The following is a 14,897-nucleotide window of genomic DNA, read 5'->3' on the forward strand; positions in this document are numbered from 1 at the left end:
GACCTTGATGGTGAGGTCGACGAGGGCATCTCTCGCCTCCGAGGGCGGGAGGAGCATGATGAGCTCCTTAGCCTCGTTTGCAAAGTACTTGGCGAGCTCGCCGGTACGCTGGAGGCCCTGGGAGTTCTTAACGAGCTCGAGGGCGGTGGCCGTGTCTCCATCCTCGGAGAACTTGCGCCTAATAAGGGGACCGAGTTCGGGGTGCTCCTCCCAGGCAAACAGGGCAGGGGCGGTGGCGAGACCGAGCCTGAGGTCGGCACCACTGCCGGGCTTGCCGAGGTCGGCCGAGGCGGGGAGGAAGTCGAGCATGTCGTCGACGAGCTGGAACGCAATGCCCAGATTGCGGCCGTAGCCGTACGCGACGTCCTTGATCCAGGCCGCGTCGCGCGTGCTGCCCTCGCCGCACCCGCCGAGAATGACGGCGCAGCGCGCGCCCTTCGCCATCAGCGACGCCGTCTTCAGATACGTCTTGCGCATGTACTCTTCGAAGCCGGCTTGCGTCGGCGACTCGGCCGGCTTGGTCGTCGCCTTGAGCTGGATCACCTCGCCCTCGACCAGGTTCGCGACCGTCGTCGAGAGCAGCTCGGTGACCTCTGCATTGCCCAGGCGGGCGAGGCCGACCGACGCGCGGCCAAGGAGGAAGTCGCCCGCGAGGATGCTGAGCTTGTTGCCGAACGCGGCGGGAGCGGAGGGCGCGCCGCGGCGCAGGTCCGAGGCGTCAATCACGTCGTCGTGGAGCAGGGACGCGACGTGGATCATCTCGCAGATGGACGCCAACCGCCGCTGCGTCGGGAGGATGACCTTGCCGTCTCCGGCCGGCAGAATGTCCGCAAACTTGGTATGCGTCACCTCTGGCGGGTTCGGGGGCTGGTTGCTGCTGAACAAGAAGTTGAACCCGCCCAGCTGGTCCTGTGTTCCCGCCTCGGAGCGGGTTATCCTGAACGGCTCGCTGAACACCATCCGTCCCCTGGGCTCCAGCCCCATGCTCTCCGGGTTCCAGTCGTTCAGCACGCCCCCCATCTCCGTCACGGCGCGGTTGATGCCGCCGCTGCGCAGGCGCTGGTCCTCCGCCGCGCGCGCGTAGGCGCTCTCCCACCCCCGGCCGGCGAGGCCGTTCGTCGCCTGCGCCATCAGCAGCACGAGCAGGGGTCGCAAAGCCTTGCCCTCCGCCTTGAAGTAGTACTTGGCCACAGCGTCCAGGGACGGGTGCGACGAGCCAAGCATCTGGAACAGCGACGCCTTCAGTTCCCCAATCTCGCCCTTAATCGCGAACAGAGGGTCCTCGACCGCCGCACCCTCGGCGAGAATGTTGTGCGCATTCTGCGTCGCCTGCGCCCACCCCGAAGGTCCAGATGGGCCCGAGGGCACCGAGGGCTGCTGGACCGCAGCGGCCGCTGAGCGTTTCGGCGTCGAGGAGTGCGTCGCCCGCCGTCCAAGCGGCCGCAGCGAGCGGGATGGTCGTAGTGTCGCGCGGATCATGCCGAGTATGTCCGTCCGTCGTCACGCACGGGTTCGAGTCGTGTACCGGTGTCGGTGGGGCCGGAGCGAGCTCGGTACGTTGGTGTTGTTTTAGGAATAAACAGTCGGAGAGAAAAAAGTTGAGATGGCGTTCCGATAAGAATCCCAGGGCCTTTCTCTTTCTTCAGTTGTGCTGTGTGCCCGGGCGCTCCGAAATTTCAGTGAGTAACCGAGGAGGAAACAGTCGTTCAGAGCGGACTCGCCGAATCGCAAGTCGGATCGCTGTCGCAAGCTGGTGTGTAGAGTTGGGGAAGGACAGACAGACGTCCCGCAGACTTGTGGTTTGAGATTGAGTGGACCACCACTACCACCGTGTGAGGAAAATGTCGGATGAATGGCGCCCAGCCGCCTAGCCCGCAGCCTGGAACTCTGACTGCCCAGGGATCGGCACCGGCTCTCGCTCTCGCTCTCATTACTCATAGCGCTGACTGGCCCGCCGGCCCCAAGTCGCGCTAGGCGTGGGAACAGAGGGGCCGTAATATTTGGACGCCTACAACGTTCGTAAGGGTTATCACGTGACTCAGTTCAACCTCCACCGCCCGCTCCCAAAAGTTGCGACTGGGTCTGCGTCATGAGCAACAGCTTTGTTGTTGTTGCTAGCAAGAACCGACAAGCACCATGGTGAAAGGTGAGCTCTATTGCTCGGTCCAAGCTGAAAATAGCAGACAAGAAATCCAAACCTAAGTCAAAGACCAAAGCTGAGGCCGCGCCGGCCAAGCGCGAGCCTTCCCCAGCGCCTTCCTCGTCTTCCTCGAGTGCGAGCGATGTGTCCGACTCGGAGAGCGACTATTCGACGACCGACACCGAGGAGGACGATGATGGCGCGCAGCTTACCCCCGCCATGGACGCCGCCATCCTCCGCACCCTCGCCAAGATCAAGAAGGGTGGTGAGGAGCTCTATGCCGGTCAGAACGTGCTCCAGAGCGAGCTCGAGACGGCGCGCAAGGCGGCCGAGGCACGCGGCCTCAAGGTTGCCTCAGAGAAGAAGACCGAGGAGCAGGTGAGCTAACCGACTGTCATGCTGGAGCTCTCCGCTAACATCACAGCCTTTCCTCCTGAAGGACCTGCACCGGCAGAACCTGCTCGAGGGCGTCGCCGCCGACTCCGACGATGAGGGCGAGCCGCTCACATTTGTGGAGGAGACGCGGCGTGCGCGCGACGACGCCGTCAACGCTTTCAAGGCCTTTGCCGGCTCTGACGATGAGAGCGAGGACGACCTCCTCGTGAAGCGCGAGAAGGACGCGGACGAGGCCGAGGAAGACGACGAAGCGTACCGCCGCTTCCTGCTCGAGATGGGTGGTGGCGAGGAGGAGGTCCGCGCCGCACTCGGCATGGGTCCCGCCCCGATGACCAACTACCGAGAGGACTCGGATGACGAGGAGGACTTCTTCCGCGCCGAGTCTAGCACCGCCGACGCTGATAAGAAGGACAAGAAGGAGAAGAAGAAGAGCAAGAAGGAGAAGAAGAGCGCCGAGGCCAAGGCCGCCGCCCGTGCCAAGGCCGACGATCAGTTCCTCATGGAGTGAGTTTGCCTCTGTCCCTCGAAACTGACAAACAGCTACATTCTGAACCGAGGATGGATCGAGAAGAAGGCGGACAAGTCGCACGTCCCGACCTACGAGGAGATTGTGGGCCACGAGCGACCCGAGGGCGAGGCATCTGACGACGAGAACGCCCCCTGGGGCGCCTTGTCCGAGGACGAGGAGTTTGAAGACCGGGCCGAAGAGTTCGAAACGCAGTACAACTTCCGTTTCGAGGAGCCCGGCGCGGCCGAGATCATCTCTCACCCGCGTCAGATCGAGTCTCTCGCGCGCCGCGACGACGACAAGCGCAAGCTGAAGCGCGAGGCCAGGGCTGAGCGCAAGGCGGCCGAGAAGGCGGAGCGCGAGGCCGAGACAAAGCGGCAAAAGGGCGAGAAGCGGCGCGAGATGGAGAAGCAGCTCGCAGCCCTCAAAGAAGAAGTAGGCGACGCCGATGTCGACTGGACCGCCGTCGAGAAGGTGCTCGAGGGCGAGTACGACGAAGGGGAGTGGGACCGTGTCGTGGGCGAGATGCTGGCCAAGGCGGCCGAGTCTGACGACGAGAAACCGACCTGGGACGACGACGACGGAGACTACCCCATGGATGAGGAGGAGGATGCGGGCTGGGTTGAGCCGCAAGCCTGGGAAGAAACCGAGGACTGGGCCGCGGGTGCGGGCGAGGATGAGGAGGACGACGGCCCAATCAACATGGACGCCGACTTTATGGACGAGGAGCCAGCGCCCAAGAAGAAGCTCTCAAAGAAGGAGAAGAAGAAGGCCAAGAAGGCGGCTGCTGCTGCTGCCGCCGGCGCAGGCGGCGCCGCGGGCGAGGAGGAGGACGACGAGAAGCTCTCTGTCGCCGAGCGCGCTGCGCGCGTCAAGGCTGCCGCCGACTCCCTGCGCAGTTTGGACCACGAAGACTCGATCGGCGACCTGAAGACGCGCTTCAAGTACGTCAAGTCTGCGCCGAGTACATTCGGCCTGACGCCGGCCGAGATCCTCCTCGCAACAGACGCGGAACTGAACGAGCTTGTCTCCGTCAAGGCCCTGGCGCCGTACCGGAGGGGCGGCCTGGGACGCGCCGGATACGGCCTGGGCCGGCGCGTGCGCGACCTCAAGGCCAGGCTCCAGGGCCGTAAGTGGGGAGAGGAGCCCGAGCCCGAGTCCAAGAAGAAGGCAGCCAAGAAGGCAGGCGGCGGTGAGGGCGGTGGCGCCAATGCCATCCCCCTCGGGCTCGGAAAGGGGAAGAGCGCCGAGGGACGGCCGGGCAAGCGTCTGGGGAGGAAGGAGAGGGAGAAGCTCCGCGCTGCCGCGGGCGGGGAGGAGGGGGAGGGAGGAGAGGCTGTGGCGGGCGAGAAGAGGAAGCGCCAGGAGGAGCCCGAGCCCGAGCCCGCCGTCGAGGCCAGGACTGAGGTTGTGGCTGAGGGAGGCGCCGGAGACGGCGAGAAGAAGAAGAAGCGCAGGAAGAAGAAGAAGGCCGCTGCTGTTGAGGCTTAGGGTCTGGGGCGTGGTTTCCCATAGACATGAATGTACAAGTGTATCTCTCCCACTTGCTGTGCTGCATGCTGACTCTACCACTGCTCCAGATGTTCTGGCTCACGCTCACGCTCACGCTGCGCGCTCGCTCAGATTGTATGATGATTCGATGGAAGTGCATTATAACTGGTTGGTAGTGCTAAACCCAATTTGTCGGTTGGTACAAATACACCTATATGGCAACACACCCTTTGTGAATAGTCGAGAGAAAAACGAGAAGGAAAAGATGTCGATGAGAGGGGGAAGGGGGCGAATGGCAATGGTGGAGAGAAGATGAAGAGATGAAGGGTGAAGGGTGAAGGGTGACTACTATTAAAAACTGGTGGGAATTGCTGGTCTGCCTTGATATGATGGTTTAATTGCGAGTTGATGATGGAGTAAGTTTGGAGGGGATCATTGGAAGTTGGAGACGAGGCGGCGCGCACCCTGTGTCGTTGCGCGCGCCGTGCCCGCGACGACGCGCAGACCCTGGCGCATCGCGAGGCGGCCGAAACTGAGCAGATCGAACACGTGCGGCGTCGGCGTGAACGTGGCCAGGCTGACGGCGAGGGGCGAAGACGGCTCGGCGGGGTACTCGTTCGGGTCGAGGCCGGTAGTGTCGAGCCCGAGCACTGAAGTCGTCGTCGGCGTCGTCGGGGTGGTGGGTTCCTCGTCGGTGGAGACGTCGTCGTCGTCCTCGGCTTGGGAACGGCGCTTGAACAGCACGGGTACAACAGTGAGGAGCGTGAGGAAGACGAGTTTGGCGATCAGGGTCGGGTCTCGCAGCAGCGAAGTCAGCGACTCGCCCTGTGCGCCCTCGGCTGCGGCGGCCGGCTGCTGGGGAGAGCGAGGCGGGAGAGAATGTTTCCGACAGAGGCGGTGACGTAGCTCCAGCTCGCGCTGCCGGCGGCAGTTGTCAGCCAGAAGATGCGCCAATCGACACCGACCACGCCGCAAGCAACGTTCATGCCGGACCACGGGACGAAGCCCATGGCACGCATGAGCAGCAGACGGCGCCAGATGCCGGGCCGATCCTCTGGAGCGCCGAGCGGCCGCTCCGTTGGATTAGTCGACACGCGGATCGGCGTAACCAGCTCGCCGTCGTCGTTGTACTGCACGCCGTGGCGAGGGCGGGGCACCTGGTCCGGAGCGAGAGCGGCCCGGACAAGCGCGAGCGGCTTCGGGAACAGGACACCGATCAGCGGAGCCAGAGGCCGGGACAGCATGTAGGCACCGAGGGAACCGGAAGCAGTGATCAAAGTCAACAGCGTCAGAGCCGCGAGAGGCTCAAACACTGAACCAACCAGAATGTTGAGCACGACGGCTCCCGGGACACTCCACGCGTGCTTCCAACATCCAATGTAGGTCAGCACGCCGACAGTGTGCCACCATCCCGTGTTGCTCGAGGCCATGTACGCGCGCATCTCGGCCGACAGCAGCTGCAGGTCGGTCGTCGACTTGGGCATCGACTTGAGCTGGGTGATCGGGATGCTCCTGACACCGTAGATGACGAGAAGCAGCGAGACAACAAAGAGTCCCGCGAGTAACGCGACCGTCCATCCGAGCTCACGCAAGACCTGGGCCGTCTTGCCACTTCCGGAACCGTTGCTGGATACGATGGTGCGGTACACCTTGACCCACCATCCGTCGGCGGGCTCTTGCTGGAGGGCGGCGGCGCGAGACGTGCGGCGTGGCCGTCCAGAACGATGCGGTTGTCCAGATAAAGAGCGAGTCGAGAGCGCAGGGGTCGGCAAAGACTGGGGGAAAGGGAGGTCGCACTGCTCCTCCACTGGCGGTGTCGGAGGCAGGGTGAAGTACGTCGGTGTGTCCGGCGGCGACGACTGAGCCGGGCCACTCGAGAACAGGCCCCAGTAGCGTCCAGACCTGCTCATGGAGCCCATCCCGACGTGTGTGTCGTTGTCGTCATCGAGGAAGTCGTCAATCTCGGAACCATCTAACCCTTTTTCAGAATCCTCGTCAGACAGGGATCGACGCGAGTCGCGACGCGCGTGACCACGACGAGGATTCGGCTTGGCCCAGGACCAGACGCGGTTGACAATGCTCTCGCCCATGTCGTACGCCGAGCTGAGGATACCGGTCGACGTGTCGTCGGAACCTCGCATTTCGGGTCCGGTCGTGGGGGGAGGACTCGGCGGGGTGACGTACATCTGCGACCATGGTGGCGGTGGTGTGGAGGTGTACGCCGGGGTCGGAAGCGGTGCTATCGATGCTGGTGGAGCTGTCAGAGTCTGTACCGGCCTCGTGTACTCGGCGTCTGGCGGTGCCAGTTGCTGGGGGACAACGATGGAGGTGGACGTGGACCTTGCTCTTGTCTCACATTGTTTGACGGCATTGATCTGGGGTTCCTCTGGTTTCTCCGAGTCCTCCTCGACGAGGGAACGCTTGGCGAGGTTGGGGGTCGATATACGCCTCTTCAGGCCTCTACTCCGCGAGCCTCCGGCGGTCGGGGAAGAACTCGGCCCACCGTTGCCGTCGCCGCTGTACATGCGATGGCTGATGGCACTGGTCGCGATCGGTGGGCGCGCCCCTGAGACAGACTTTGATGACCGTCGGTTGCCTCGTGCTTCTAGACGCGATGTCGACTCTATCCGGTACAGGTCTGCCGGCTCGTCATACGTGACAGGTGACTGCAGAAGCACCCCACCGGTTTCTCGAGACATGATCTCTGTCGGCTTGCCGAAGGAAACGGTCGCGGTGCGCGAGCGTAGCCTCGGTCGCTGCCCTGACGCTGGCGGAGAGCTGGGTGGAGCGAAAAGGGGTGCAAGGGTGGACGATGAGGCAATTCAGTAGTTCAAAAGTGGAGTCGGCGGGTTAGTTGCAACGATGGATGCGTCGACGTCGAACAGAGAGTCGCGCGCGGGGTATGTATGCGTCGATGGGTGAGGCGAGCCCGATGTGTCGTCGTTGTGTGATGGGCCGTGGGAGGGGGGGTCGGAAAGACCGAAAGGAAGCCCGATTGTTGACAAGGATGGAATGTCGCGAGGCGCGGGGAATGAGTGACGAAGAGTGAGCAAGCGTCGACGTCGGTGAGATCAGGCGGGGAGAACGAAGCGAACCATGCGAGGAGAGGGGAGAATGTCAGTGGCTGTAGACCGAAGGAGGGAGAGGGAAGGAAGGTGTGACGGGGGAAGGGTGATCTGTCGAGGAGCCGTCGTTCGTTGTTCGTGTCCTCGATTTCTGCTTTCAGACTGTTGGGCTGAAGGCCGAGGCTGGGGGCTGGGTCTGTGACGAGGGTTGGCTTGTGCTCTGTGCTCTAGACGCAAGCCACGCGGGGTGATGGTCGGTAGGAACGGCAGCGTCCTTGCGTTGATCGGTAGAGCGGCAGGCTGCAGTTGGCAGGAAGCAGCGCGGAGAAGGGCGGAGGAGGGCGGAGGGGCGCGGGACCAGCGGAGTGATGATGCTGGGGGCGAAAATATGAGGGATAGATGTGGGGGTGTAGGTCGGGCGACAAGGGGATTGTCGTCGGTGATGTCGCGGATCGAAAGAGTCGACGAGGAAGGTGAGGAAGGTGACGAAGGTCGGAGAGACGGAGGGGAAGGGGAAGGAGGGGTGGTGTGGACTACTTACAGACTAGCGGGCATGTTGGTGAGCCTATGTGTGTTGTTGGTGTGGGATCTCGGGGCGGCGGCCAGAGGCCAAGGCCATGCAGTGGAGAGTGGAGAGTCTGGTCTGGGTGTGTCTAGGCGTGCAAGGCGGGTGTGCGTGCGGGAAGAGGGAGGGAGGGTGGGTGTGCTTTGGACAAGGGGGGTATGGAAGGCGGATGCGTAGGTCGTCGGATTGGAAGGATGCGCGGTTCGTGTTGAGCAGTGGTGGTGATACTCTGGATGGTCTGACTGCTCCAGGGTCGGCGACCGATGCGTGCGTGCGTGCGTGCGGTGCCTCTGGTGTCCAGTCTCGTGGCCATGCACATCCGACGGGCCCCCCAGCACTGCACGCACTGCATGCACTGCACATCACCCACACACATACGCGGGACCAAATATTTGTGAAAGGCTCGCGGTCAACTTGCTTCCGCACGACCCCGTGGCGACCTTGGATGCGCGGCCGAAGGGCGACGACGGGGGCCGAAGGGCCTGCCCCCCCTGCACACGGCCCCAGACTTGGCCGCCTCGGCATCCTCCTCCATGCTGAGCTCAGCGACGCATCTGCACGGCCATTGTTACTGCAATCTGTCCTGCTCGCCGTGCTTGCAGCCGTGTCATTCCTTCTTCAACAACATGCACTAACGGCGTCGACACGCGCAGTCAAGTCAGAAGCACGTTACAAGCATGTGGCAAAGGTCGGCGACGTCATGTCCATCGCTGGTGTGTTGCCAGTGGTACCGCATGTACCGCCTCCCGCTCCAAATGTGGACCTTGCTGACACTACTGCGATGCGCACCGCTGTTCCCGCATGTGCTGCAAAAACGTGACTCCGCATCCGCACACAGGCATTGGTTTGTCAGGCCCATTACGCAATCGCAGACCCTACCTCATGTCCGTCGCTTCAATCCCCGTCATCTCTCCGTCAGTCGCCGTCAATCTCTGTCAGACGCCGTGAGCATCATTAAGTGGTGCACATGGCTATGCGGGGCACGGCAGATGAGGGCAACGCTAGCCTATGTGCATGCACTGAAAAATGCAAGCGAACTTGGGTCTATTATTGGAATGATCACCAACACCCAACCCGTCCGCGGGACATGACCAAGGAGCGGCCCCGGTATCAGTTATCTACACCCCGTACCCCGGGATTTGGCCTATCAGAGCCCGCGCAAGCCCGCGATCTGCGGCAGCTACGACAGGCTGCTGACTACATGACTACTACAAGACGGACAGTCCGAGCCGACGGTAGCGAGCAACTCTTTGACTTGAGGCGAGATGAGCGGCGTTCAGATGTCGGCCGGCTTGGGTGCCAAGAAGCTCCGTTGGTCAGTTCTCATCGGGGACTGCGCCCGATTCCGAGGTTCAGTAAAGTCAACCTCGTGGCGCGCATGGCGCGGGCGGGCGCCTGATGACTACTTCCAGCCTGTTGAAACTCCTGGCTTCTGGACCAGATGATTGACGGCGGCCAGGCCCTCCTGTCTGAGACAACGAGACGGTTGGCGCCGTCGCAGCTGTCACACTACTGTCGCCATCGCGTCCTCTCGCCCGAACGCCCACTTCGAACTGACTTGCTTGCCCGACTTCTCATCACGAGACCTCCAGCTGTCGCCTGACACCAGAATGCCAGTCCGCCATGCTACCCCGCCAAGACTGCCAGTACGTGCAGCGCAAGTGTGCTTCGGCCCCGGCCTCCCTTCTTCCCTTCTTGGCACAAGGGGCATGACTGGCTTTCGTCTGGCTTTCGGGCCCCTCTGGCCCTCGTCCGCTTCGTGGTCGTCAGACCTGGCTGAGCTCTCTCCGATCTCTCTCCGATCTCCGAGCTGCCTCTTCCATCATAACTGGAGATCTATGTAAGCGAGAAATTTAAGAGTACAAAGTGAGATCTACCTTCTTGAGGGCGAGGGCTCGAGGGGACGAACGGTTCACCGGCTGTTTAATGCACCGCCGAGCAGACACCCCGCGGTCCTCGGTCCATTGCGACGATCATATCTGAAACGGGGCGACGTGCACCTGCTCTCTCTTCCCTCCATGCCTCTCCAAACTCGAAATGATCTACGCAATCATAATGAGCCGGTAAGAAATGAAGGTTGAGTGAATGCGGACCCAGCGGCCCGCTCATCAATCCGAGCCTCAGTACAATCGAAGCTTCTTCGCTCTCGGCGCAATGTTTGGAGCGTGTGACCTTTGTCGAGGTCGACCAGTTCCCACATTCCCGCCGCAACGAAACGGGCCATTCTCTGTTAACCGATACACAATGAGGCACAAATGATCAATCAATGATCAATGGACCGAAGCGAGCATAATGCAATACACACTCGCGTACTCGCGAATATGTAGTTGAGGAACGTTCCCAATGTGGACAAACGGACAAGAAAGAGAGAAAGGCGCAATTGTGCGAACGTACGCGTCGCACAGCTTCGAAACGACAATTGGAGACTTTCCCCTTGTGTATGCGATCCAGAACTCACACTCACACTCACACTCACACCGCCCTTCCCCTCCAGCAGTCACGAGACCACCACACACACCACGGCACCAAGGATGGAAGGTGCTCCACGCTCCACTAACGCTTGACCCATTCTGGCATGCGGCGCATTCTCCGACGTGCCCTCTGGCCCTCCGACCCAAACCATGCGTTACCAAGTGACCACCAGTGACCAGCCAAGTGACCGGCCAGAACCCCGGCGTCACACTGCGTCATGCGTCATCATGTTACAATCTCTTCGCATCACTACGCGTCCGCCTTCCCCGCTCGGGATATGACGATCTCGCTCCCAGCCGTTCAGCCAACTCGGAGCGGGCGGAGCGGGGCATGCGGGGCCGCCGACCGACCGACGCGCCATCATACCGTAGCTCCATAGATCCATAGCTCCATAACCATGCCCGGCATGCCCGGCGTCCACCGGCATACCGGCCCTCGGGCCTTGGTCGCTGTACGGAGAACGTCAGTTGTAGATGAGATCTATGGAAGTGGGCAAAAACGATGACGATTCTTGTTTGTTTGTTTGTTTCAGATTCTGTTGTTGCTGAAATGCATACTTCTACAACTTTCGTTACAAAAAAATAAAGGTGAAATGCTGCTGACTTGACTTTGACTTTGGGGAGACTGCGTTTGCTTTGGATTGCGTGACGTTGCTAATGGCGCGTTGAATAACAGTTGTTGCTGGGTTCCGACTAGACTTGTGGACAAGACACTTGGTAGCCAAGCTACAAGGAACCAAGTCGGGGAGATGAGGATTGGAATTGTCGATGCTAGGAGAGAGAAAGAATGCGGGGTATGGATGAAATGCCGTATATCAAAAATCATGCTTTGAAGTAGAACAGCCCCTTGTTGGGGTTGACAACGACGCCCTTGGGGAGCTCGTACGTCTTGTGCTCGGACGCACCCCAGTCGAAACCGGCGCGGGGTACAGAGCGACCGGCCGCAGTCTCAGTCGAGACACACGTGTCCGCGGCACACGAGGCGCCAATGCGGAGTGCGGCGAGGTCGGGCAGCGCGTTCGACGATTGGGGGCGGGTCGGGCGCGACTCGCGGCGGAGGCGAGACTGGGGCGTGCGGGGAGTGCCCGTGCCCGAAGCCGAGCGAGTCGCAGACGCAGCGGAGACGCCATTCGAGACAGACGAAGCCTTCGTGGCACGAGGGGGAATCGGGAGGGCGATGGACATGGCCTTGGTGCCGAGGGCGGGCGAGGGAGGGACACGGCCCTCACGGGTGCGCGAGCGAGAGCGAGAGCGGGAGCGGCTCGCCGAGCGGTGGCCGTAACGGATCTGCCAGCCACCGTTCTCCATCTCAAGAGACTGAGTGGGAGTCACGTCCTTGTTGCTCTCGCCGCGGCCGCGAACGCGGTGCAGGTCGAGTGACGAGGGAGCCTCACGGGGGATGGAAGAGGCAACCGAGTCGACCTCGGAAGCGTTCGAGTACTTGCGGGCGACGCGCTGACGCTCACGGACCTCAGCCTTGCCGAAAGCATCCCAGGTCGCGCCCGAGTTGGTGCGCGAGCGGCTCGGGGTGTACGATCCGCGCACGGTGCCGTTGCCAGGAGAGGCAAGGACCGAGTGACGGTTGTCGGGAGTGACACTGCCCGGAATGGGAGTAGCACGCAGCGACGGCGAGATCGTCATATCCCGAGCGGGGAAGGCGGACGCGTAGGTGTGCATGAGGAAGGCCGTGGCGGAAGGCGCAGATCCGACCTGGGCGGGCAGAACGTAGCCAGATCCGGTAGGCGAGGTCATGCCAGCGAGCGACGACTGCGAGTAATTGCTTCGCGCGAAAGGACGGGGACCAGCGGCGTTGCCGCCGCCCTCAGACGAGGTCGACATGTGACGTCCCTCCTGGTGGATCGGGGCCATGGAGCGCACTGCACCGCTCAGGGACATGGTGCGGTGCATCTCCTGGTCCTGCCACAGGGAGGAGAGCGAGTCGCTCGAAGCAGCCGAGGCAGCGGAACGGCTGGCGCTCGAGCGCTGGCGAGACATCTGCAGCTGGATGTGAACAGACGTGACAGTGATGGGAGTCGTGTTCATCGAAGAGCGGCGCTTGCGCTCAAGCTCCTTCCAGTCGTCAGACTGTCTTCGGCCCATGCGGAAGTAGTCCATGCCCTTGGGCACCGAAGCCGTGTCGGAGAAGACAGTGTCGGTCGTGGTGGGCGTAGATGACAGCGGGGCGAGAAGTCCAGAGACAGAAGCCGACGAATCCGTGTCAGAGCCAAGAATCGGCGAAGGAGGGGCGACGGCAGGCATGCTGCGCAGCGTAGCCACTTCGGGGTTGCCGAAGACGCGAACAAAGTCCTCGTAGGTCTGATGACTTGATCCGTAGTCCTGGTCACGGCACGCCTCTGAGCAGTAGATCGTCGAAGTGAACACTGGCTGAACGACCTTTTCGGCAGAAGGCGAGTCGCCGCCGGCAGGAACCGCCAAAAGGTCGGGGTGGGTTACGTCAGTGTCCGACTTGCTCGTCGTCGGTTGGGACTTCGTCGACGCCGGGCGACGCGGCGCAAGCTTGGTGTGCTTGACACCGTTGGCAGTGCGCGTCGTCGTGGTACCGTCAGGATTCCGTATCTTTTGGAGGCGTCAGCCAAAATGCAGAACAAGATGGAGCACGCGACCATGTTCCACTGGCGCGCGCTACAATTTCAAGCTAAACTCACCCTGATGGATCCGGCAGCCTTCTTCTTTGACGGCGACTTGACCGCCTTCTCAGCCTCGGGGTCGGCGGGCGGCACGATCAGGCGCTCGCAGACGAGACAATAGTTTTGGAAACCGTCCATGGTGGTGACGACACGTTGGTGTCAAGGCCGGGTGATCCAAAGCCAAACAAGGATGGGGGAGGAATGTGGGGTGGCGGCACCTGCAAGTCCGTGTCAGAGGTGTTTTTCATGTGTGTAGAACAAAGCGTCCGGGTACGCAGCCACGCATGCAAGGAAAGGGGTGGATGGATTGCACTGCTGTGCAGACGGTCTAATGGGGCTGCGGCAACGCCGATGTTGATCGCGGTTGCACAGGTGGGACGCAAGCGCAAACTCACTACTATGGCCGGTTTGCCACCGTTGGAGTGATGGCGCGGGTCGGAGTTTGTTTTCCGCCCGAGGATGGCTTACTACCAGGTGGCACGCGTCTGATTCACGGGCCGGTCGGTAGCGGTGTGGAGTCGATACTCGAAGAGCGCGGCAGAAAGCACTCCTTTCAAGCAGTCGGCAGGTGGGGATTAGTAAGGCAACGCCTTGAACGCGTAGCGTATGCGTGCAAATGAACAGTGCACGAAAGCGAGGTGGTGGGAAGTCGGCTCGGTTACCGATCAAATACGCGTCGTGTAGTGGGAGTCAAGCGACCGTTTTACAACTGGCGAGGAGATCGAGTAGGGGATGGACAGGTGACAAGAAAGCGAGAGACGGACTGGTCGCGATAATTGTCGTGCTTGTCGATTGTACGGGGTTGAGTACAGGTCGAGTCGACGATAGGAGTAGTCGGGGAGTAGGGTTGGTCCGGTTTTTGTTTTCACTGCGGGGAAGGCGTGAAGAGGGTCAAAAGCGGAGTCGGTATGAGTGGTGTATGGATATGAGAAAGCTCGAAAGCACGGCGCTGCCCTTTGGGCGCTCCGGCACGTTGGGAGGTTGGTGCGGTCGAACCGACGACTGTGGTAGAGGATGAAGACAAGTGAGAAGAGAGCGTTGAGAAAAAGAAACACAGCATGGAGGAAGTACCTGGCAAGCAAGGAGGGGTGAGTGTGGGTGGATTGTACCCCGGTACCCACTACCAAGTGGGCTCCGACGAGTGGCCAGCCGTGGCCAGCCAACGGCCCGGCCGGTTGTATGCATCGGTAAATGTCGGTCGAGGCCCGTTCAGAGGGGAAACGCCCAGGGAGGGTGGACGGCAGCGCGGCAGAGGCTAGGCGCGAGGGCTGAAGCCCAGAACTCTGTTTCTGAACGGGAGAGGCGCCGACCGCGACCGCTATCGCTGGCTGGAATCCTGTGGGCCCTGGGCTCCAGGCGCCACGGCCTCCACGGCATCCACGGCCCACCGCCCGCCCGCCCGCCCGCCTTGCCGCCCGAGACGAGGCGAGGCGAAGCGAAGCGAGCGGCTGGCGCTGCCCGCGACACTTTTGATTAAGAGTCATCCTAATCCGTCTTGTTTAACCCGATAGTGTCGCGAGCTGGTCCAGCGTGGTGCTGGGCTCCCAAGGTTCCAGGCCCCAGGGCCGCTCTACCGCCCGTCGCGGCGCTCGCCCCCCCACCCTTCCCTAGTC

General features: G+C 61.8%; 2 protein-coding genes across 2 annotated transcripts; both read right to left on the bottom strand.

The window, feature by feature from the left end:
• Positions 1-5,347: 5,347 nt before the first annotated feature.
• On the bottom strand, positions 5,348-7,234 carry A1Q1_04513 (uncharacterized protein; the record flags this gene model as incomplete). Its single annotated transcript, XM_014327946.1, has 1 exon — positions 5,348-7,234. One exon carries the CDS (start codon positions 7,232-7,234, stop codon positions 5,348-5,350), a length of 1,887 nt encoding a protein of 628 aa, XP_014183421.1.
• A 4,224-nt stretch (positions 7,235-11,458) lies between these two features.
• Positions 11,459-13,422, bottom strand: A1Q1_04514 (uncharacterized protein; the record flags this gene model as incomplete). Its single annotated transcript, XM_014327947.1, has 2 exons — positions 11,459-13,213; positions 13,303-13,422. The coding sequence occupies 2 exons, from the start codon at positions 13,420-13,422 to the stop codon at positions 11,459-11,461; spliced, it is 1,875 nt and encodes a 624-aa protein (XP_014183422.1).
• Positions 13,423-14,897: the final 1,475 nt, after the last annotated feature.

The sequence above is a fragment of the Trichosporon asahii genome (assembly GCF_000293215.1).
Source record: "Trichosporon asahii var. asahii CBS 2479 unplaced genomic scaffold scaffold00005, whole genome shotgun sequence".
Classification (NCBI taxonomy): Eukaryota; Fungi; Basidiomycota; class Tremellomycetes; order Trichosporonales; family Trichosporonaceae; genus Trichosporon; species Trichosporon asahii.